The sequence below is a fragment of the Triturus cristatus genome, chromosome 7, assembly GCF_964204655.1.
Source record: "Triturus cristatus chromosome 7, aTriCri1.1, whole genome shotgun sequence".
In the NCBI taxonomy this organism is placed as follows: Eukaryota; Metazoa; Chordata; class Amphibia; order Caudata; family Salamandridae; genus Triturus; species Triturus cristatus.
This window is the reverse complement of record NC_140590.1, coordinates 168005622-168029565: the sequence shown is the minus strand read 5'-3', so window position 1 is coordinate 168029565 and position 23944 is coordinate 168005622. Positions and strand designations below refer to the sequence as shown.

Below are 23944 nucleotides of genomic sequence, written 5' to 3'. Positions count from 1 at the left end.
CCACACATAAAAGTTATAAAATGGCATTTTAGCATTGTTTATGTGCAGGAAGGGACACCTTCCTACACATAACCAATCCTCCCCTGCACACAGACACCCTTGCACTTTGGTGCAAGGGAGCCTGCATTGGCGCTAAATTGTTAAACTTAGCGCCATTGCAGGGGGAAATGGTAAATATGGTGCAGCCTTGAGCTCCCGAAGTGGCGGAGCGTGTCGTTAAGCCAAGGAGGCTAACGACATGCTCCGCCACTTCATTGTACATATCCCCCTCTGTTTCTTTTTTTAGGTCGAGCATTCGAGACCGCTTGTATATACTTTAGTATATACTTTAGTATATACTTATAGGTGTATGTACTTTGTGGGCTCTGGAGATCAACCCTAGGACTTGTCTGTTCCGCTTAGGGACTTTCTTTCTGTTCAACTGCCTCTATTTAACTGCCTTGAGAGAAAGCGACCAGCAGGGGTCAGTAAAATATCAGAATTGCTTTCTGCTGAGGGACTTTCTTTTTTTAATTTTTCTGACAACTGTGTCTATTTAACCTTCTTGATAGAAAACGACCAGCAGAGGTCAGTAAAATACCAGAATCATTTTAGCATTTGCTAGATTCCAGTCCATAGAAATTGTCTTCCACTAGCACCTGTAGACAATAATAATTTTTTCAAATCTTGTATTTTCAGTGATTTGACCACTGAAGGCCCTGCTTTTATATTAAAAACAGAGATTTGGACTATACCATTTCCCGCTGAAAGGCAATATTTCTCTCCATGTATTCCCATAGCTGGCGTGTCACGCAGTTTGGTGCTTTCTTTCCTCCATGTTAAAGAACAGCAGATGTTTCAGCAACCAGGCTAATGTGCTGCATAGCTAAATACATATAAGGCCCCAAAGGTAAGACTGATTTCATTGCAAATGCTTATTTACTTTAATAGTGAGCACAGCACCCGATAAACGGACAACGGGCTCTGCAATAGGCATCGCTTTTGCAAAAGTTTAAACTATTGGTATTGTAAATGACAATGCCTTTTAATATTATAAAAGACATTGCCATTTACAATGCCAATATCTCAAAATCAAGCAATTGCGAGACCGATTGCATTGTAAATGCGTGTTTTTAAATGTCAGTGATCTCCTGTTCTGGCGGCCTTTTCTTCAGTAAAAGCAAAAGCTTTGCTTGATATGTTTTTGCAAGTATTTGCCTGCTGTAAATAGATACCGAATGTTGCTACGATAATGCTGCTGTTCATATGCTATTGAACGTGTTCTGTTTGTTGAATGGTGGACTGGGTTCTGCTCAGTAGAAATGTGTAATTTGGTTTGTATTTTCATCATATCACAATGCATCGCTTGTGTGAGCTCCATTTGTGTCATTGACTCTTAGCATGGTGTGAGATGCAATGCACTCCAAGCATTTTGGTTAGATTGCTATGGGGCATATCAACAAGGGCTTTATCTCTGCTTTTTTGGCTTTAAAAGCCAAAAAAGCAGAGATAAAACTAGCACCCTATCAACAACAGGGTGCTAACATGCAAATTTGCATGTTAGCACCCTTTTACTCTACGCTTCCCCTTGCATCTCTAATGAGATGCAACGGGGGCGTTCCAGAGTAAAATATTAGGAGAAATGTCGTTAAGCGACATTTCTCCTATTATCAAGAATATCGCTAACCCTGTTAGAGACAAAAAAAGCAGCGCTAGCCGCGGTTAACGCTGCTTTTTTACGTCTGGTATTTTTCGGACTTAGCCATGATATCCTACGGAAGGAGGATATCATGGCTAAATTTGTCTGTCCCTATCAACAAGCTAACGTGAGATTATCGCTGGGTTTCCAGCGATAATCTCACGTTAGCTACTTAGCGTGAGGATTTTTATCGCTATTGAGATAAGCGTTGCTAATAGCACGCTATCTCAGTGATCAAAATCAACGCTAGCCGGCGATAATTATCCTAGCGCTCAGTGCGCTTAGCGATAATTATCGCCGGTTGTTGTTGATATGCCCCCAAGTTATTAAGAGTTTGTGCAGATGTAAGTTTCAATCAAAACATATGTTGTATTGATACCTGTAGATGTTGTTGCCTTAGCTATCATTTGTTTTTTTCAGTGCAGATTATACATTTACCAGCACCATGAATGCTGTGGATTATGATTGTGTTGTGCTGTTGTGGCTTCACTGTTTCAGTGTATTATCTTTTTTCAGCATGCCCTGCGCGTGTATTTTGTTCGCTTTAGCAGTTTTTTTTACATTGAGGGCATTTTTTTACGAATGAATATGGACACAATGGCCACCAAAGTGACAGCATGCAAAAAAGTACACGAACAATTTCTCAATTAGTAAGACACCTCCAATAAAAAGAAAGGACTCACCACTGACAGCTGTAGCAGGAGACACGCGTACATTATTGTCGCTGAATCTGACAATCATCAGTCCAAACGGAACGTGGGGAACTCGCACAGTGTAGCTGCCGGAATACTTGACGAGGTCATACAGTGCCCATGAGTATGCTGTACCAGGGATAGGGTTCCACTGAATGCCTGTGAGGGGCTGTCCATCCAAAGTGATCAAAGACACAGCAGAGGTCCTTATTGTAATGATTGCAAAGTTACTGTCAAATTTGTTGCTCCCAATGATTTTGTAAGTGGTGTCATACTTTGAGACATCATAGATATTCACTATGTAGGGTTTCACGGGCTTCCCTTCCCTTTGGCCGCCATGGCTATAATATGTCACCTGGATTGCATGATTAGCTGTGATGAACACAGGATATTTGTCTTCCATTTGTATCCTGACCACCTCTCCTGCATCCAGGGTCTGCGTCTTCCTGGAGGGCCCCCATTCATAATGTAGGTGAGTGTCACTTTTAGAAGCGACAATGGTGATGATGCCTGGACTGTCGGGAGAAGACAGGGCAGGAACCAGGAATGCTTTCCCCCAAAGGATAACTGGCAAGAGTGGTGTGGTCACACTGATGGATTTGGGATCTGGCCTAGAATAGCCACATGTGCTCACTACATAGACTGGGCTTGTAGCTGTGATTTGAGTGCCCGAGAGGTCGTCGCTACTTTGTACGTAAACTGCATGGAAAGGTTCAAGGTCGATAGTGAACTTGCTGCCCGCTGGGTATGTCTTCCCTTGGAAATTTACAGTTCCCGTTGGGTAAATAACTACCCTATTTGGACTCTCATTATTAGAAATTGAAAACTCTTTGGTAGTTCCCTGTTCTGCAGGTGGAGTCACAACATAGTACTCAATCCCCAGTAGTGTCACGGGGAGAACACTGATGGTTGTCGTACGCTCACCCTGCTGTGTTGCACTTTCAAGTGAGATGACGTTATTTGAGCTAATGACAATGGAATATCCAGGAGTTTGATAGGACAAAAATTCTGAAGGGATGTTAAATGAGATGGTGACTGTCTGCCCCTTTAAGAGTTGGAGTTCTTTCCTGTAGTTCATCTTCGCAAATGTAAGGATGACGGTTGTTCTGTCAAAGTAGACTGTAAAGTGGAGATGCACAGTTGTCTGCTCTTCGCCTGTGCTCTTGGGGCTTGGAATGATGAAGTATCTCCCCAGGTGACTTAAGGGTTGGGTTCCTAATACAATCAGAAAAAAAGGTCAGATGTGGTGCCCTGGAACTTTCTTTGTCACATTTTTGTTCTCCACTCTCTAGCAAGGCTTCATTGCAACCCACAAAGCAGTCTTGTGTCCAGTTACAAAAATTACATTGTTCATCTACTTGTATTCTAAGACTTTAGTGAACCTTACAACAGCATCTCAAGGTCAAATTAATGTTCTAGCTCCTACGCATCCCATGACAACTCTTTACCATTTGAACCGCACTATGGTCTAATTTTAGATCAATCAATTCACATAGTGCCACGTGTCACTCGATATCGGCTTGCTTATCCCGATAAGAAGAGTCTATGTCATAGAAAGGGAACCAGGTAAGCTGGAAACCCTTGCCCCGAGTTGGTTTACAAGAGTTTCTAGCTGCTCTTTGGAGGCTCTCCATAGCAATGTCCATTATGGGCATTTGCATCATCCCGGTACATCGGGGCTATGTCTGCAGTCTGCCTCTTCCATAAATATTGTACCCCTCTCTGCATGCTCTTCACCAGCTGTACAAGACTGTGCTCCATATTGCTTGATTCCTTAGGTCACCAACCCCGGTCATAAGCTCCATTCTACCCTCTTCTTTGAAGCCAGCCCTACATCAAATTAACCGGGACAGTGCCCTTGGGCAGAAAGAATATGTGGTATTTGTTGTGGGGGCGAGGGGTTGCTGTGGTGTGATGTCATGAGATGAGAGGAGGCAGGGGGCTGATGAGATGCTAACACTGGCGCTGATTACAAAGTCTTTAACGCGAACCGAGTGAGACCAAGTGGGATGAAAGAGCTGCTGTTTGCATGACAGTAAGTCAGGCAGGTCCCTGTTGGGCCCCTCGGAATATTGGCACCCTGGGCCTGTGCCCAGCTCGCCCATGCCCAAAGCTGGCCCTTCTTTTACATCTCCTTTCTAGCTCTTCCACCTCCTGCTTTAGAGCCCTTCTCCTCTCTTTGCCAACTAGTCACTAGCTGCACAAGACTAAGATCGGTGAGGTCTACCTACTTACAACTCCGACCGCTGTCCCTGCAATATCATCACCAGTTCCATTCTGCCTTCTCTCTAAACTCACACCCTGCTCCATGCCTGCTGTTCTCCAGATCCATTCTGCCCACTCCTTAAACCTCCTTTCTAATCCCTGCCAGCTGTCCCTCGGTTCCATTCTGCGCACTCCTTAAACCTCCCTCCTATTCCCTACCAGCTGTGCCCCTGCTCCATTCTGCCCACTCCTTAAACCTTCCTCCAATTCCCTACCAGCTGTGCCCCTGCTCCATTCTGCCCACTCCTTAAACCTTCTGCCTCTTCCATGGCAGCGCTTCACCAGCTTCATTCTGACCCCTCCTCAAACCTCCCTCCTATTCCCTGCCAACTCTTCACCAGCTCCTAAAAACTGTGGTCCATTCCACCCCTGCTCTAATGCCCCTAACCCCCTCCCTGCCTTTCTGCCTCTTCCTGAATCAGCTTCAGTGCAGCCCCGCCCCTCACCTTCAATGATATGCTATGTCTCATATTCTCCAAAGTCCTCTGTTGCGTCATACTACATAGATAACATCAATAAATAAAAGGACCACCAGTGACCTCCCTCATATGTGACGTGGGCCTGCAGCCACATGTGGAGGTGTGTGGCTCCTATTATTATCTGACTAGATAAAGCGTTTGGCAATACGGCAATGCCATTGCCCCCAGCACTCTGGATTCTGACACCGTTCCATATTCACTAACTGGCTATGATGGCGTACTACACCACCTCTCTGGTTCCAGCAGTAGAATTGTACTCACCATCGAGGTCTATGAAGAGCCTGTCCTCAGGGGTCTCGGCTGATGGTTCTGAAAGAAAAGAAGGACGCTTAGAAAAGCATTTCCGGGAGCAGAGCTGTGAAAAACATGTCAACTAAAGCCATCCTACGCATAGAATAGAATTTGAGCCAGCAGGATTCTAACACTTCCCAACACTGACTATTCGTGCACTTGGACTGGGATTTGAGGTAGCTGAGCTGTCAAGGACATGCAAAGGGGAATAACATGCACTTGAAACATTACCTGAGATAGCAGGACTGTGGGGAACATGCAGAGTGACCCATTCATATGCTTACAGCTGTATTTATGGCATCACAGCTGCCAAGGACTTGCCTATGCAAGCCATTAGTATGCGTAGGAAAGGATTCGAGATACATGTCCATGACATGCCAATGCAAGCCATTGGTATGTGATAAATAGGATTCGAGGTACATGTCCATGACATGCTAAGGCAAGTCATTGTCATGCGTAGATTAGTATTTGAGGTAAATGTCAATGGCAAGCCAATGCAAGCCATTGGTATACGTAGAATATGATTCAAGGTAAATGTCAATGACATGCCAATGCAAGCCATTGGTATGCGTAGAATATGATTCAAGGTACATGTCGATGACACACCAGTGCAAGCTATTGGCATGTGTAGAATAGGATTCGAGGTACATGTACATGACATGCCAATGCAAGCCATTGGTATGCGTAGAATAGGATTTGAGGTACCTGTATCTGACACCCCAATGCAAGCCATTGGTATGCGTAGAATAGGATTTGAGGTACATGTACATGACATGCCAATGCAAGCCATTGGTATGCGTAGAATAGGATTCAAGGTACATGTACATGACATGCCAGTGCAAGTCATTGGTATGCGTAGAATAGGATTTGAGGTACATGTCCATGACATGCTAAGGCAAGTCATTGTCATGCGTAGAATAGTATTTGAGGTGCGAGCCATCGGTATGTGGAGAGTAGGATTCAAGGAACGTGTCAATGACATGCCAATGCAAGCCATTGATATGAGTAGAATAGGATTCAAAGTAAATGTCAATGACATGCCAATGCAAGCCATTGGTATGCGTAGAAATATGATTCAAGGTACATGTACATGACATGCCAATGCAAGCCATTAGTGTGCGTAGAATAGGATTCGAGGTACATGTACATCACATGCCAATTCAAGCCATTGGCATGTGTAGAATAGGATTCAAGGTACATGTCAACGACCTGCCAATGCAAGCCGCTGGTATGCGTAGAATAGGATTCAAGGTACAATTACATGACATACCAAGGCACCTAGATCCTCGATAGCTGAATTATCATGGGAACACCTATCTCAACTATTCATTCTGTGAAGAACACGCCTACCAACACCTGCAATATGCTAGTTGAGCTAGCAGAACTGCCAAGAACATGAAAGCATTCATATGCTTAGAACAGTATTTCAGATTGTAAACCTGTCCAGAACATGCTTAGAATAGTATCTGAGGTGTCAAACATGTTATAACATTCTAAAGCAAGCCAATCCGGCGTGTAGAGTAATAGATGAGGTAGTAGAACAGTCAAGAACAAGCCAGTGTAAAGCACTGACTTACTTAGAATAGTATTTGAGGTGGGAGACCTGTGAAGAACATGCCAACCGAAACCAATCCATCTCTATTGTTTCTAGAGATTATTGAGGTGCCATTAGATGCTTGCGATGCTGGGCTAGGACCATGCTGGCAGCAACATGTTGCTCCTCCCTAAATACTCTGCAAATGCACCATGCAAGATCTCACCATGTTAGAAGCATCCTGAGTTGAATATACTAGTAGGAACTGAGAGACCCAGTAGCATTACCTAGAGCAAGTAGCTCTGATGTAAGCTAGTTGGTTAATTTAACAAGTCCTCTTTGGTGACTCTCCCCCAGCTGTAAGTCAGGTGAATATCAGGCAAAGAATGTCTGCCAATGGGCTCCTGTAATTGTGCAGCAACACACACACAGGAAATAAGGTTTTCTTGGTGATACAGTGTATCACCATCAGTTATCTTCAACACTTGGCTAACAGCTTTAACTTCAGAATGCCTGAACCAGGACCCTGCACAAAGGAAGTATGCTCAAGTGGCAGTCATAGCTTGCTCTAAGAAGCAAAGCAATCCTTTGTCACTCGATGGAAATGCGCACTGACATGGTCGGTGGCTTCATTCTTTCACCATCGTATCTGTTACATATTCTCAAAGGTTTATGCGTTGTACCTAGATTAAATAATTTCATGTTGGGTGTTCACAACATGTGAATGTCCACTCCCTCAAGTCAATTTACCTGCAGCCACACTTAAAACTAAACCGATTTGGTCCAATTTTTCGTGAGAACAAATCTCCTGGGAACGTCAAAGGCATTTTAAAATGCAATACCCTGAAATGTAGGTGAACCCCTAAAAATGTGCATGATTTGGGGTATTTACAAATACTTTTGAGGCACATTTCCACCTTGGGTATATTACGTAGACACCAACTGTTACCCAGCATGCACTGCATGCCCCCGCACCAGCGCAGCTGGGTCATACTCTACCTACTGGTAAGGCTTACTGAGTGCTATCATTGACGTCAGAGGACCGCAGATGCTGCCCCTCCATTAACCCTTTGCGACGCTGGCACTGTCCTCAGGCCAGGGATCATTAAGGCAGTGGCAGGAACAGGATGTAAGAATGCTTCTCAGGGCTAAATTCTCTTTCAGTAGTGTCCACACCTTGTTCTTCCCATAACAGAGAGAAAGCGCCCTAGGAGCTACCTGAGGGACAGGGGGTTAGAAGAGTGTTCGAGGAAGTGCGAGGTCACTTCTGCTGACCCAGGTATGTTGGGTAGTAAGAGAACCTGAGGGCCGGCCTCATCATTAGCGCTGAGATGCTTGGAAGATTAGGATGCCTGTATGACATTCTGATACATCATCTCATGTTGGACAGAAGAGGCAAGGTGCAAATCTCAAACTAAAGAAAAAAGAAACTAGAAGTGAAAGAATCAGGAGGAGGCGAAGGTGGGTGAAGACCATCAAGTGTTACCGTTCCCTGTTAAGTTGTTTGACCCACACTCATACTAGACGTGAGGAAGAGAAAGAAGTCATCCACTGCGAAGCCTGGAACCAAATACAGAAAAGGCTGAGGCCACAAGCAAAGTAAGGACAAGGTAATGGTAATATTTTGTCCCTTCGTTGTAAATCTAGGATCCGTAGCAAATTGGCAGGAGCATCACATTGGACATAAAGGAAGATGCACTCCATGACAGTCTGTGCTCAGCTACGCTGAAGAGCCGTAGTGCATCGATAGGAGCATCACATTTGGATATAAAGGAAGGTGCACTCCATGACAGTCTGTACTACGGTGAAATGACACATGCAATAAGAACAATTGATGGGCAGAATGCAGAACAATGTCATGTCAGTACAGACATCTGGGCCTAAATCCATAATTTTTGGGCTCCCCATGCCATTCTAGTTTAGACGCAGCCATATGCAAATAAGTTTTGACCCTGTACCCCATGGGAACTGTCCAGCCCGAACTGCCAGACCAGGTCCTCCCTGGACTGGAAACAAGTATCCTAGGACCGGTTTCATGTTATCACCCGTCATCAGCCAGGCCAGCTTGACTTCAGTGACATGGAGAGCATCATATATTGCTGCATTGTTTTTTGCCCTTAGTGGAGTGGGTATGCCCAGACGTGGGACCCTTGCTCACTGTGCCAATTGATTCAAGTTAGTCTGGCTTGATTCAGCATTCCCTCCATCATTTGTTGCAGCAACGGTGAAAACACGCAGCATGTTAGAAGCAGCATCACATTGGAACTAAAGGAAGGTACACTCCATGACAGTCTCTGCTGAGCTACAGTGAAGAGTCATAGCACGTTAGTAGTAGCATCGCACTGGCTATAAAGGAAGATGAACTCCATTACAGTCTGCACTGAGCTACGGTGAAGAGCCGTAGCACTTTAGGAGTAGCATCACACTGGATATAAAGGAAGATGCAATCCATGACAGTCCGTGCTACGGTGTAGAGACATTGCACGTTAGGAGCAGTATCACATTTGGTATAAAGGAAGATACACTCCATGCAAGTCTGTGCTGAGTTACAGTGAAGAGCCGTAGCACGTTAGGCGAAGCATCGCATTGGATGTAAAGGAGGATGCACTCCATGACAGTCTGTGTTATGGTGAAGAGCCGTAGCACGTCAGGAGGAGCAGTGCATTGGATATAATGGAAGATGAACTCCATGACAGTCTCTGCTGAGCTATGGGGATGAGACATAGCATGTTAGGAGAAGCATTGCAGCATCACATTGGATATAAAGGAGGATGCACTCCATGGCAGTCTGTGCTGAGCTGCGGTGAAGAGACATAGCATATTAGGAGTAGCAACGCATTGGATATAAAGAAGGGTGCACTCCATGACAGTCTGTGCTGAGCAACGATGAAGAGCCGTAGCACGTTAGGAGAAACATTGCAGCATCACATTGGATCTAAAGGAAGATACACTCCATGACAGTCTGTGCTGAGGTGATGAGACATAGCACATTACGAATAGCAGCGCATTGGATGTAAAGGAGGATACACTCCATGACAGTCTGTGCTGAGCTGCGGTGAAGAGACATAGCACATTAGGAATAGCAGCGCATTGGATGTAAAGGAGGGTGCACTCGATGACAGTCTGTTCTGAGCTACCGTGAAGCGCCATAGCATATTAGGAGAAGCCCCGCAGCATCACGTTGAATATAAAGGAGGATGCACTCCGTGATAGTCTGTGCTGAGCTACCTTGAAGAGCCGTAGAACGTTAAGAGAAACATCGCATTGGATGTAAAGGAGGATGCACTCCATGACAGTCTGTGCTGAGCTACGGTGAAGAGCCGTAGCACGTTAGGAGAAGCATCGCATTGGATGGAAAGCAGGATGCATTCCATGGCAGTCTGTGCTGAGCTACGGTAAAGAGCTGTAGCACGTTAGGAGAAGCATTGCAGCATCATATTGGATATAAAGAAGGATGCACTCCATGGCAGTCTGTGCTGAGCTATGGTGAAGAGCTGTAGCATGTTAGGAGAAGCATTGCAGCATGGCATTGGATATAAAGGAGGATGCACTCCATGGCAGTCTGTGCTATGGTGAAGAGCCATTGCATGTTAGGAGTAGCAGCGCATTGGATATAAAGGAGGATACACTCAATGGCAGTCTGTCCTGAGCTACGGTGAAGAGCCGTAGCACGTTAGGAGAAGCATTGCAGCATCACATTGGATATAAAGGAGGATGCACTCCATGGCAGTCTGTACTGAGCTACGGTGAACAGCCATAGCATGTTAGGAGAAGCATTGCAGCATCACGTCGGATATAAAGGAGGATGCACTCCATGGCAGTCTGTGCTATGGTGAAGAGCCATAGCATGTTAGGAGTAGCATCACATTGGATATAAAGGAGGATGCACTCTGTGACAGTCTGTGCTGAGCTACAGTAAAGAGCCCTAGCACGTTAGGAGAAGCATTGCAGCGCCATATTTGATATAAAGGAGGATGTACTCCATGACAGTCTGTGCTATGGTGAAGAGCCGTAGCACGTTAAGAGAAGCCCTGCTGCCTCATATTTAATATAAAGGAGGATGCACTCAATGACGGTCTCTGCTGAGCTACGGGGAAGAGACATAGCATGTTAAAATAGAATAATATTTATTGTCTGATTAATAAAAATCATCACAAAATGATATTTTACAATACACGTTAGGAGCAGCATTGCAACACTCATTGGATATAAAGGAAGATGCACTACATGACTGTGGGAAGCTGACTTTATATGATACATCAAAATGAGATATATTGTGGAAGGAGTCCAGGGGTTCTCTTATGAGTGAACAGGTATCACCAGCTGGCATGTATACGACATTGACACTGTTAACAGCCTACCAGTCAAGAACAAGTTTTGCAGGTTATCTGACCAGGTCAGAGCCTTCATCAAGGCTGAAGTAGCTCAGACCCTGGACTTGGGTGTAACTGAGCCCTCTGACAGTCTTTGGGCCAACCCAGTCATGCTGGTACCCAGACCTACCCCAGGGGGAAAGAAGGAGTTGAGGTTCTATGTGGGCTATAAAGGATTGAATGCAGTCACAAAGACTGATGCACACCCTATTCCTAGCGCTGATGAGCTCATTGATAGGTTAGGGCCTACTAAGTACGACCTCAGGCTACTGCCTGATTGCCCTCAGTGAAGGAGCAAAGGAGGGGTCAGCATTCTCTACACCAAAGGGACATTATCATTTTAGAGTAATGCCCTTTGGCTTAAAGAATGCCCTGCCACCTTCCAAAGGTTGGTGAACCGGGTCCTGTCTAGGCTGGAGCAGTTCAGTGCAGCTTATCTGGACGATATAGCTGTGTACAGTTCCACCTGGGAGAATCACTTAAGCCACCTGAAGGAAGTGCATCAAGACTTGCAGCAGGCAGGCCTCACTATTAAGGTCAGCAAGTGACAGCAGGGCAGAGTTCAGTTATAGGTGGAGGGCATGTACAACCTCTCCAGGCCAAAACTGAAACCATTTTGGATTGAACAGCTCCTCCAACCCTGACACAGGTCAAGGCCTCCCTTGGTCTGATTGGGTATTATAGAAGATTTGTTCAGAACTATTGGACCACTGTGGCTCCTCTAGCAGAAGTCACTTCTAAAAAGCGGCCAAAGAAAGTCATGTGAACCCCAGAGTGTTAGAAGGCCCATGATACTCTGAAAGAGGCTATGTGTTCAGCTCCAGTGTTACTGGCCCCTGACTACACAAAGGAATTTGTGGTTCAGACGGATGCTTCAGAGCTAGGGATTGGGGCGGTGTTGGTACAAGTAAATGTGGAGAGCCTTGGTCAGCCAATTGCCTTCACTAGCAGGCGACTTCTCCCCAGAGAACAAAGGTGGAGTGCCATTGAGAGGGAGGCCTTTGCTGTGGTTTGTTCCCTTGAAAAGCTGAGACCATACCTGTTTACTACTCACTTTCGTTGTCAAACTCACAAAAGACCTCTCAGATGGCTAATGCAGATGGGGGGGATCTAAAGATATCGAGGTGGTCCATTTCTCTACAGGGGATGGATTTCACAGTGGAACACAGACTGGGGACTGCCCATGCCAATGCGGATGGAATTTCCAGGTTTTCCACTTAGATGATGAGCCAGGGCCAGTGCTCTTATTAAAAAGGTATATGGTAATTAGACGTAATTACTATTGGCACTGAAAACCTACATGTAAGTCCCTAGTATATAGTAGGGCATGTAGTTGTAGAGGTCCAGCTGCTTTGAGGAACTTAACTGTGCACTGTTGTGTTGCTTGATGTCATTTTAAAAGTCAGCCCTGCTTTGCAAGCTGCGTTTTAAATTGAAATGGCATGCAAATTCGACTTTGGATTTAAAGGTATATCCAAAGTATTAAACTACCTTGTTTTTAAATATGTCATACCTAAGGTGGACCCTAAGTGCACCCAGGGTGGTGTGCCATGTAAAAGTAAGCAGGGACATTTTTATATATTTTTATATTTTATGACCTGGTGAAGGAAACATTGACAATTTCGTTTTTCCCCATTGTAGCACTTTTAACTCCATATTCTAACAAGGGAATACAATAATACAGTGTATCTATTGACTGTTTTGAGCTAAAATAATACTTCAAGAACTTAAAAGATTGGTAATGATAAGTCCAACAACTTGCCACTGTTCAATTTAGCATAACTAATACCGAAAAGAATCTACAAAACTTTATTTTCTGTGAGCTAAAATCCAGCCTTCTAGCAGCCTTTCCTGATTGGGCATCCATTAACAGGCTTAGCTGAACTGCTTTCAGGAGGTGATAAGTTGCCTACACAGAGACAGAGGTTATCTGATGGGGGACCTCTGCAGCTGCAGAGATCAGGCTATGACGGTGGCTGGGTGAATCAAACTGGGCTTCAAAGAGAGCAGACAGTAAGGAATGCCAGCCAGGCCTACCCCCTCTTCCTGTACCCCCCAACCAGATGGGATCTTCAATAGTGGAATTTGCAGGAGGTCTGGAATGGGAGTCTTAAGGAAAATGAGCCATACCAGTGGGTTGGCGTAGCCAGTTCTTACTGCCAAGGAAAGGAATTCTCTCACTTGAATTTTAAAGTACAGTGCTTTGTGGGACAAGAATATGCCACAATTTGGAGGAAGTTGTCATGATTTTGGGTGGTGCCCTGTATCCCATTGGTCAGTGGTGCTCCCCTGCTTGTAACCCCAGAACTAAATAATTATATGAGATAGCAACTCAGATCTGCTGCCGGAAACTACAAGGAGAAGGGCTGCCCTGCTGGAACCCTGGTCGGCACCTCACAGGATTGCACCCTGAAGGACTGCTTCTGCTGCAGATTTGGAGCTGCAGCCCTGAGGACTTCGCCTTGCTTGAAAAAGCATTAAGGAGTGGACTCCCTGAAAGCAACAGGTTAACAGAGCTCACCTGCACCATCTCCCCCAAGAACTCCCCTGCCTGGAGTGCGTCCAGTAGACTTTTAAGGATTTTACCAGGTGCATTGTAGGAATACTAGTCCCAACTTTTGAGGAGCAGCTCAGAGACACTGGATCTTGGATTTATGTTGTGGACACTTTGAACCATCAAAAGGAACTTCAGGAAGTAGTTCCAGAAGTTTGGAGCAACTTTTGGAAAAAGTTCCATAAGGAAACCAACCCGACATGGAGAGTCAAGCTGACTACCTCACACCGCAACCCAGTCTGGATTTCAGGTTCATCCTGCTGAAAGCTCCAGAGCTCAAGACTTTCAGGAGTTGACCAGGAGCTCCCACTGAACCAAGCAAACAAATTCGCTGTGAATCCTCCTTGCTGGAGAGGCCCGATCGACTTTGAGAGAAAATCATCCAGAAAATTCTAAGTGTGAAGGTAAACTTTTGACTAAGGCTTCTTGCTTAGTGTATCCGTCCAGGGCTCTATCGCAGTTGATCTCAAACTTTGACTTTGTTCTTGTTAAGCGCGACCTGATTTCCTAAGTTTGCACTATATGTTTTTAAGCATGAGAATGTGTTTGTTCTTTAAAAATTCATATCTCCGATTCACTATATTGGATTTCTGTTGTTTTGGGGTCATTTTAATCATAGAAATATTACTATTTTTATAAATTGGTTGTGGATTTTTATTGTGTGTTGTGTCTTACTTATTTAATGTATTGGTGTTTTTAATGGCTTCACACACCTGTCTCATAAGTTAAGGGTAGATGAAACACGTGTCAGCTGCTTTCTGTTGGAACACAACATATAGAGAACCTGTCTATGAATTAAAAAGGAAGAACTTATCATCATCTACGACAAAATTGGACTTTCTTATCAAGGACTGAAAAAACTGCATTATGTGTGCTTTGGTGTCAAAGCTTGTGTCATAAGTTAAGCCTGCCTGCTCGATGTGAGCTCCCAAGGGTTGAGCTATGGAACCATTTATTGAGACCTTTTCTGGACCTTATTTGCATTGATGGCCTTATTGCTAGTGATAGTTGACTACTTACCCCTACTAATAATCCAGCTTCCAGCATTTAATGATATCACTGATGACATCACGAATGGCATCTCATATGTATGCATATTATATCAGTACCTATGACAAGTGTCAGCATTTTACCGGAGACAACAGTCAATAGCTACACCTGATCAACCTTTTAACAAAGAGAGGCGTCAGATCACTCTTTTGTAATAGGCAAACTTTCAATGGCTGTTTCAAATCAGCTTATGTAATCGTTGGGTTTGTTTTAGCTTGGTTTACTCAGCTGAACACATTGCTCCAATATGAGTGCTGATTTTTTTGCCCCCCAAAACCTTACTTACTTTTTCTATAAAGTGGTAACAAGGGGTAAAAAAAAAGTAGAATATTTGTGAAAATGAACATGTCTTTATATCTCTTGTTTAGTGGAGAATTGGCTGGAACTGTTTAAGCCTAGTGACAGTCCGACTGATGTGAAGGTTTGTCTCCAATTGCATCTCCGATTTGTCTGCAAACATGCTCTGGCTTAGTGGCATACTCAGCTGGCACATGAAACACTGGACACCACCCGCCACTTTGTGATTGAACAAGACAATAGATTAACAAAGAGAACTCACCACTGATGCGAACGGCAGGCGTTCCGTAGGCTCTGTGATCCCCATATCCAATGCTCTGGAGAAAGAAGGGACTGCTTGCACTGTCCACATTGTGACAGCTGAACCCACTGCCATAATCAAGTTGCGCCCAAGAATAGTCACTTCCAGGAATAGCTTTCCATACAACATTCGAAAGGGGTTGTCCATCAAATGTGATCTCAGAGGTTGATGAAGTCTTGACTATGAAAACAGCAATGTTTGTATCAAATGTATCGTGTCCCAGGATTTTATAGGATGTGCCGTAGCTTGCCATGGTAGGAATGTACATGAAGACTGGGTAAAATACATCTGTTCCTCTTTTCCCCCCTTTGACGTAGGAGAAGACCTGGACTCTATTACTGCTTGTGATGTCCACGATGGTGGAGCCAGTGGCAATCTGTAACACCTGCCCAGCTTTCAAGTCATCTCTATACTTTTTTCCCTCTTTCTCATACTCCAAGTGAGTATTTTTGGATGCTACCACAAAAATAACACCAGTACCGTCTTCTGGGCACACGACTGGAACAAGGAACCTTGTGGCCCATCGAGAGACAGGAGAAAGCTGCTGGGAGACATGACTGCAATCGTTTGCTGGTCCAGAACAGCTGTGCCCACTGACTACAGCCAGGAGGCTCGTAGATACTATCCTGGTTCCAGAAAGGTCGTCACTGCTTTGAATCTGCAACACTTGGTAGGGTTCAAGAGTAACAGTCAATATGCTGGCTGCTCCGTAGGTCTTGTCTTGGAATTTCACAGCTCCGGTCAGGTAGATGTCCACCTTATTAGAGTCTTTGTGGTTAGTGATGGAGAACTCCTTGTATTCGCCTTCTGGTCCCCATGGTGGCGTTACCACATAATATTCCTTTCCTAAGACATTCAATGGGAGGATGACTGTGATGGCTCCACTGTTACCTTTATAGTTCTTTGAAATGAGAGATATAACTTTGTCCGCTTTTATAATAACAGAAGAATCAAAGGTATTGCTTCCATGCAACTCAACAGCTTTAGGGAGAGGTACGGAAATTGTCTCTCCTTGCTCCACACTGAATTCTTTCCTGAACTTGGATTTGTTGATGATGACGGAGACAGTGGTTGATGGAAAGTAAGCTGTGATGAGGAGTTCAAACACCAGAGCTTCAGCTTTGTGCTGATTTTGTAGAAAAGAAGTGACGAAGTCCAGACCTAGTACTCCTGATGGCTGGGTACCTAAACAATAAGAAGGGAGAACGTCACCTGTGAACCAACACTTGGTGGCATGATCCTGAAACATTCCTCTGTTCTACATAGAAGGGTAAAGGCCATGTAATAAGATTGAGTAGATTTGAGTGCTGCTCAACATTAATGCTGACACTTGTACTTGTTTTGAGGTGCTTGTACTTTAACCTCAATAAGTACAGCAATCTTACAGCATGGGCAAACACAACTTAAACAGATGTTTTGCAGTGCTGTAAACTCACAACCCACAAAGATGCCCCATTTTTCTTACACAAGCAAATGGAATGCAATACTCACTTCTTGATGGTGGAAGCTGGGGTACTGCCAGAGCGGGAGCTGAAAGGACAAAGCAGACAAAAAGTGATTATAAGATTCAGAGTGGCAAGAGTTTCCTTCCAGCGCCTCCCTCCGCAGCCTATGTCTTCTATAATACTAATACTCAAAGTGCTGCTGCTGATCGCGTGGGTGCCTAGCATGGAGTCTGCTTGAGTGTGGTTCTGGCATGCTTCCCTCAGATAACAAGTGGCTGCTGAAATGGCAGCTCAACAATGGACAGCACAGCAGTGACGTTTTAAGGCAAGGACAAAGTGGGCAATTGTCCAAGGCCCCCATCTTTCCGGAGGCCCCCTGGAAAAGTTTACTGTTACTTTGCCTAGCTAGAGCCTCATTCTCAGTCTCAACCTTGAACATATAATTCAATATTGTTTGGCATCATGGGGCTTGAGTTTTCAGAAAATAGATAATAAAATTCAAAGTTGTTCCTAACAGGGACCCAAATGATGGCTTGCACAAGGCCCCCAAAATCCTTCAGATGACACTGCAGTGTAGTCACTGTTTAAGGCTTTTCTTTTAGCAACACGGCACTTCGTCATTAGACACATGAATCACCAGGTGGATAACAGGAAAGTGAGCAATGACAGCACTCCCACATATCCCCCTAGAGTGATGAAGCTCAGAGAGTAGGGTATCACTGAGGTCCAAGACAGCCAGCATTGTTACAGCAGCAAGGCACACCAAAGGAGAGAGATGGGACCGTACAAACCAGCAAGCCTCTTCCAATGCATTGGATTGGCCAGGAAGAGACATGTTTGCTGGATTTTGGAATTTTTCACAGCTCCATCAGTTAACTGACGTTATGGAAAATATGTAAGCAGTCAGATCTTTTGGAATATGGTGCATTAGGGCACTAATCCTCTTTCTCTTAAAGCCCATAGCCTTAGATTCCCATGTATGAAGCAACGTAGCAAAATGGGCTTTCATTGCACCACCAGACTTGCCCCAACTGAGATGGTTTGTATAATGACTGTCAAACATTCTTGAATTGAAAAGTAGGATATAGCTATTTCCTAATATTCAAGCAACCTCTACTATAGGCTTGTAACCCGTCGCAGAAGGCTATACCAGTTGTTAAAGGCCCTGAACTTGAGTTGCGACTCGGGCCTATAACAAGAGAGAGGGCACTTAATAACTGGTATAGCCGGAGGCAAAAGGGCTAAAAGGCTGTTAGACTATTTCACCCAATGAGGGCGGAATGTTCTAGAAATAGCAAGACAAACATGGAATGCTGAAGCATAAGGCTGTACCAGAAATTAATAGCCCTCAACCACTTCATTGTCTTCAATGGCGCTCCCAACATTCTTATGTGCTAAGTAATGTTATAACGCATTGCAAACTATTTCCCCCATTTATACAGTGGGTATTGCAAACGTTTCCAAGAGAAAACTCACCACTAATGCGGATTCCAGGAAATCCGTAAGCCCTGCCATCGCCGTATCCAATGCTCTGGAGTCCGAAAGGAATATCGGCGAGGTCCAGCGTGTGGCAGCTGAACCCAGCTCCAAAGTCATATTTTGCCCAAGAATAGTCGCATCCTGGCACAGGTTTCCATTGGAGATTAGAGAGTCCTTTTTGATCTAGGGTTAGTCCAGAGACAGAAGAGGTTTTTGAAGTGAGGACTGCAATGTTATTTTCGAAGTTGGGCAGCCCAAGTACCTTGTAGGATGTACCGTAATTGTTAACACTGCTGATGCTAACAAAGAACGGTCTGAATGACTTGTCTCCTTCTTTGCCACCTCCGTTGTAATAGTGGGCTTGGACGCCAGCGCTAGCAGACAGGAAGAGAGTGTTACCTTCTGAAATCTCAATCTGCAAAATTTGTCCAGCTACCATATTCTTTGTTTTCTTGCTTCCACCCAACTGATACTCCACATCTGTATTTCGGGATGAAGTCACATATACAATGTCAGTGTTGCCGCCCACATTCATCGGTGGGACCACAAACGTTGTCCCCCAGCGAGAAACTGGCAGAAGCTGCTCTGAGATATGGCTGCATAAGCCTTCTCGCCCGGCACAGCTGTGTCCACTGGCTACGGCAACAGGTCTTGTAGACACTATTCTGGTGATAGACAAGTCGTCGTTGCTTAAAACCTGAATGACCTGGTAGGGCTGCAGGCTGACGGTGAGAGTGTCCCCTGGTTTGTAATTCTGCCCTTTAAAGGTTACAGATCCTTGGAGGTGCATGTCTACCGTGTTGGAATAGTCATAGTTTGCCACAAAGAATTCCTTGCTTTGCCCCTGATGCCCAGAGGGTGGGGTAACTACGTAATACTCCTTTCCCACCTCATTCACAGGAAGCACCAGAATGGTGTCACTGCTGTCCTCGCGAGAGTTGAGTGCCAGCACTGATATGACCTTATTTGACCTGATGATGACGGTGGAGTCATAGATGTCCCCGTTTAACATCTCCAGATGCTTAGAAATGGGAATTATCAGCGTCTCGCCCTTCCTCACATTGAATTCTTTCCGGAAGTTGGACTTGTTGACGATGATGGAAACAGTGGTGGAATCATGGTAAGCAGAGACAAAGACCTCGAAACGTGCTGGCCCAGGTTTGTTGTGATTTTTCAGACAGGCGGTGATAAATTCTTTGCCCAGGGGGCCGAAGGGTTTGGTACCTAAAAAATCAAAAGCAATACACAAGTTACTGGGTGTTCATGGACAATTATATATTCTTGGTGTAACCACCACTTACGTTTCCATTACATTTATTCCTATTTATATGTATCAAACTACCTGTAGATCATGTTCATGTGAGACAAGAGCTCATTTTTTTGCATGGATGCTGAAATCTTTCAGTTGCATATTGCCAATGTTGGAGCTGAAGACTACCCAACATTGACCTCATCTGCTGCCGACATTGCACCACAGGCGAGATAGATGAGTAATATTCCAAGACTGATGTTCAGCGTTAACTCCTCAGTCATGGATGTCAATTAGTCGTAGCCAGATGTAGCCTTTGCTATCCTCGGCTAGCCCTTTGATGCTCCCGGCACTACCTGTGTTACCCCAGCTCTCAGGGCTCATGAAGGCAGCAGGAGGACGAGAAGGTACAAATGGCAATAAGAGTTCTATAGTGATCTCTCATTGCCTTTCTCTCAGTAATGAATAAGAGGCTCCAGAGTGGGCGAATGGCTGGAGGGCGGGGCAACTCTATAATATATCTGGGTCAATGAGTGACTGGTTTCACTTCCACTACCACTGGAGTTTAGCTGAATCAACGTCTGTCTCACAAATGATGCACTTTCTTGACTTCTCTCACTGGCCGCCCCACTAACCGACCATCACTCATTGGCCCTCACAAGTATTTCACGTTATCCTTGTGCAGTACTTCTTAGTTCATAAAGTAAATACATAAATAGTAATTGCTGGTGCACAGAGTTTTTCTAAGGAGGCCACCTCCCACTTCCGCCACGGAGGCAGCCCACTTCCACCACAGGACCGCAGGCACGTTATCATGAGCGCGTAGGGATAGGCTCATGCTATGTTTCAGGCAACTTGGGGCGCCTGGGTAATTGTAAGGCAGGAATAACATGGAAAATATGCAAGAGTCAGATGTCTAAAGGGAGGAACTCGCTACCAACATCGAGAATACTATTGAGCACTACTTATTGTCCTAGAAACTCCCAAAAAGGGCGCACAGCGTGCATCGGATAGGAGCTCCAAGCATTTCCACCGGTCCATGCTAGGGCTTCTGCAGGATTCCCCACTCTCTTGTCACCTGGTCGACCTGGGTGTGTTTGTAAATCTAACTGGATGAGTTGCAGCCAATTAGATTTGCTGGTATGGTTACCTAATCTGAATATTAATTGAAAGAGTAATCTATTTTGCAAGAGGTCTTGGCTAAAGATTCATTCTTAGTCTCTCCAACACTGGTGAAAATGTCCCACAAATTCTCAGTGGTCTGGTGAGTATGAAATTGCCTAAGAGTCGCTAGAAAAGTGTCAAAAATATAAAAAACGACCAAAATTATTATTTGTATTGGGCAACAGCATCACATGGTGATTACCGTTCCGCTGACATACGATAGCTAGTTATGTAGCTCAGTGGGTTAAAGTACAGACCTCAGCAAAGAAACCCATGTGGTGTCCCTGCTATAAGATAGCCAGGTATGCAGCTCTGTGGGTTAAAGAACCTACTTTAGAAAACTAAGAACAAAATAAAAATCAAGCAATCAAGCCTCGGAAACGCCATTTAAAATGTTCATACTTCTGAGGTGGACAAACTAATTTCCAGTGAGTCAATTAAAAACCAATGTTAAAGCCTCTCCATACTTCTTTGAGATTGCGTTAAGTACGATATAAAGCATTCCACACCTTGGAGTTAACCTGCTGGGCATCAATCATTCAATCTGGATAAACTTTAACGTACACGTGAGGAGCTCATATGCCTCTTAGCACCAACAAGCCTTTCTTGGTTGGCAATCTTTCTGATGCTAAATGGCACGATTGATATTTCTGAAAATGCCAGAATAGCATGAAATTGTCACTACTTACAGGAAATACACTAGGGGGCAGATTTACGAGCCCATTGTGCCACTTTTGCACCGCCGTTGTGTCACTTCTGTGACGCAGCGGTGGCGTAAACCATGCGCCATGTTGCGCCCTATTTGCTAAGTGACGCATCTAGGGAGATGCGTAACGTTGTAAAGCCCTGCGCCACATGAAACCTGCGTCAGGTTTCATGTGGGTGTTCCGGCGCAGTAGAGCCTCGGAAAAGTGCCTGAGTGAAATCTACAAGATTCCACTCAGTCACTTTTCCGACGCCGCTGCGTCAAAACCTTGTGCCTGCTATAAGCAGGCGTAAGGCGTGACGCACCACGTTATGTATGGGCAGGCCACGAGCATTGCTGGAGTTGCGTTGCGCTTGTGACACGACTCCAGCAATGTGCCACCCTTCCGACGGGAGGTGCGTTACGCATCTGTTTATCCTTGCACCACAATGCACCACATAGTAAATGCGGCACAGCTGTGGTGGCGCAAGGGTAAACTTGCGTGACACATCTTACCTGGCGCATCCCTGCTGATTTGCAGGGATGCACCAGTCGTCATAAATCTGCCCCTTTATTTCCCTCCAGGGTCGGGCTGGCAGTGCTAGAAGGGCTGGTCTGACTGGTCAGTGTGTGGGCTGTTGGTCCACCTGTTTTATGGTCTGTGTGTTGGTTTTTACTGTTGATGTCCCTGGTATTACCATAAAGATTGCCTGCAGCAAGCACAGATTCAAATTATCTCCCGGTTCTTGCAAAAAATCTATACAGCGTATCTTTCAAACTGCCCGAATTGCCATTTTTCAAGCCTCACCTATCAGACTGAGCAAGCACTCAGTTTGCAAAAAGACTAAGGAACGATTCCAATCCTGGCAGACAGCCCTTTGTTCCGCTAAGGCAATGGAGTAAACTAATCAGTCGCTCTAGTAGAGGAACCGTCCTTTCAGCTTTACACATGACCGCCAAGCTTGCAATCATTTATAAATCATTGCCATGAGCCACCGTCACGGTGGTTTCTGTCAATGTCTTTGCAGTTTGGTGCCCAGCTCCATCCGAAGTGGGATTTTGTTTTTGAAAATGAAAAATAAAATGCTCTACTTGTCCTGGAAGTCCTCTCCCATGGCGAGGAGAGCCTTTAGCAGTTTTTACTGTTCATTTCTGCCAGGGTTTTCCTTGCGATGATGGGCAGTGAAAACTGACCTGTTATTCTGCCTGTCTTAATTAGGTGGGCATAATTAGCATTCAACCTCTGATGGCCCGAGGTGCTTAGTCATGGCTGAGATGGAGTAGTCTTCACCGTCATTAAACTTAGGGTCTGCCAGCATCTAAATCGGGTGGATGGATCATTCTCTTGACCGTATAGGTACTCTGTGGCAAAGGAGTATCTATACCGCCAAGATATAAATCGGCCCCCGAGTCTCTACTTACAGCCCACCCATTGCTTACCATTGGTTGGCTTTATTGTCACTCTCATGTGCTTGCTTTTTATTTATTAGCTTGTGTGAGGGTTTTCCTTTCTCTTCTTGTGTTTGTCCCTTTCCGGTGAGATTGACCTAATTATTTGTGTACTTCAACTGCTTATTTTTCAGACACTACTTGGTGTGTTTTTTTAAGCACTTCATGAGAGTGCATGAGTTTTCCATCTTACTCCCTTGTGTACATTTCTTCCCCCCTCAGCACAATCCATGTTTCTCTCTGGCCATGTGGTTTTTTTGTTACCCTTTTCGTTTTGTGCTAGCCTTTGTGTGCTACCTTTCCCTTGCTTTATCATGCATGTGCTTCTACCTCTTCTGCCTAATGTGCTAAATGTTGCTCTCTCACCCATGTGGTATACTTCACCCACCCTCTGTTTTGCTCCCGCTCTCATTGTTCCCAGCACCCACGGCATCTAAGTACCTTCATCCCTCCTACTCTCTGTGTTGCTTACTCCATCACCACACCCTTTGTGTTGCTTCTACCCTCCTCGCTTTTGCGTTTAGTTCAAGAGAATTATCGATTCAACTCAGATCGGAAAAAAAAGAAAAAAGTACTTAGCCTAACGCTTCATATACATATGAAGAACTGGAAAAGTGTTTTTTTAGATAAAATGGGTAGGGATGAGGCAGTCTAGAACACAACTAAATAACTTGTGTGCCCACTTCTGAGCACTCAGGAGCAAAGTGTGCTCCCATCTTCAGTGGAGCTCAGAGGAACCTTGTTGGGTTACAGGAGGCCCAAACCGGCCATGTTAGATCTCCCACAATATTGCAGCAGTATCTGGTGGCATGAATGTCATTAAAGGGACCCTTAATTTCATCAAAGTCCATCTTTTATAGGTTTTTCTTGTTAAAACTACTAGATGGAAAAAGCATTGGCAAGCCCAAATTCATACCTCAATAACCAGGAAAAGGAGGCTTACAGCAGCAATAACCGCA

At 44.8% G+C, this 23944-nt stretch overlaps 1 protein-coding gene across 1 annotated transcript in view; it reads right to left on the bottom strand.

The window, feature by feature from the left end:
• Positions 1 to 23944, bottom strand: part of LOC146809134 (uncharacterized) — a 277381-nt gene that overhangs the window by 230808 nt on the left and 22629 nt on the right. The window contains exons 4-8 of the mRNA XM_085615949.1: positions 18436 to 19662; positions 17006 to 17044; positions 15476 to 16699; positions 5376 to 5423; positions 2362 to 3585 (exon numbers count right to left, since the gene is read on the bottom strand). Of these exons, the coding sequence (XP_085472075.1) occupies positions 2362 to 3585; positions 5376 to 5423; positions 15476 to 16699; positions 17006 to 17044; positions 18436 to 19662 (3762 nt within the window). The remainder of the gene's footprint in view (positions 1 to 2361; positions 3586 to 5375; positions 5424 to 15475; positions 16700 to 17005; positions 17045 to 18435; positions 19663 to 23944) is intronic.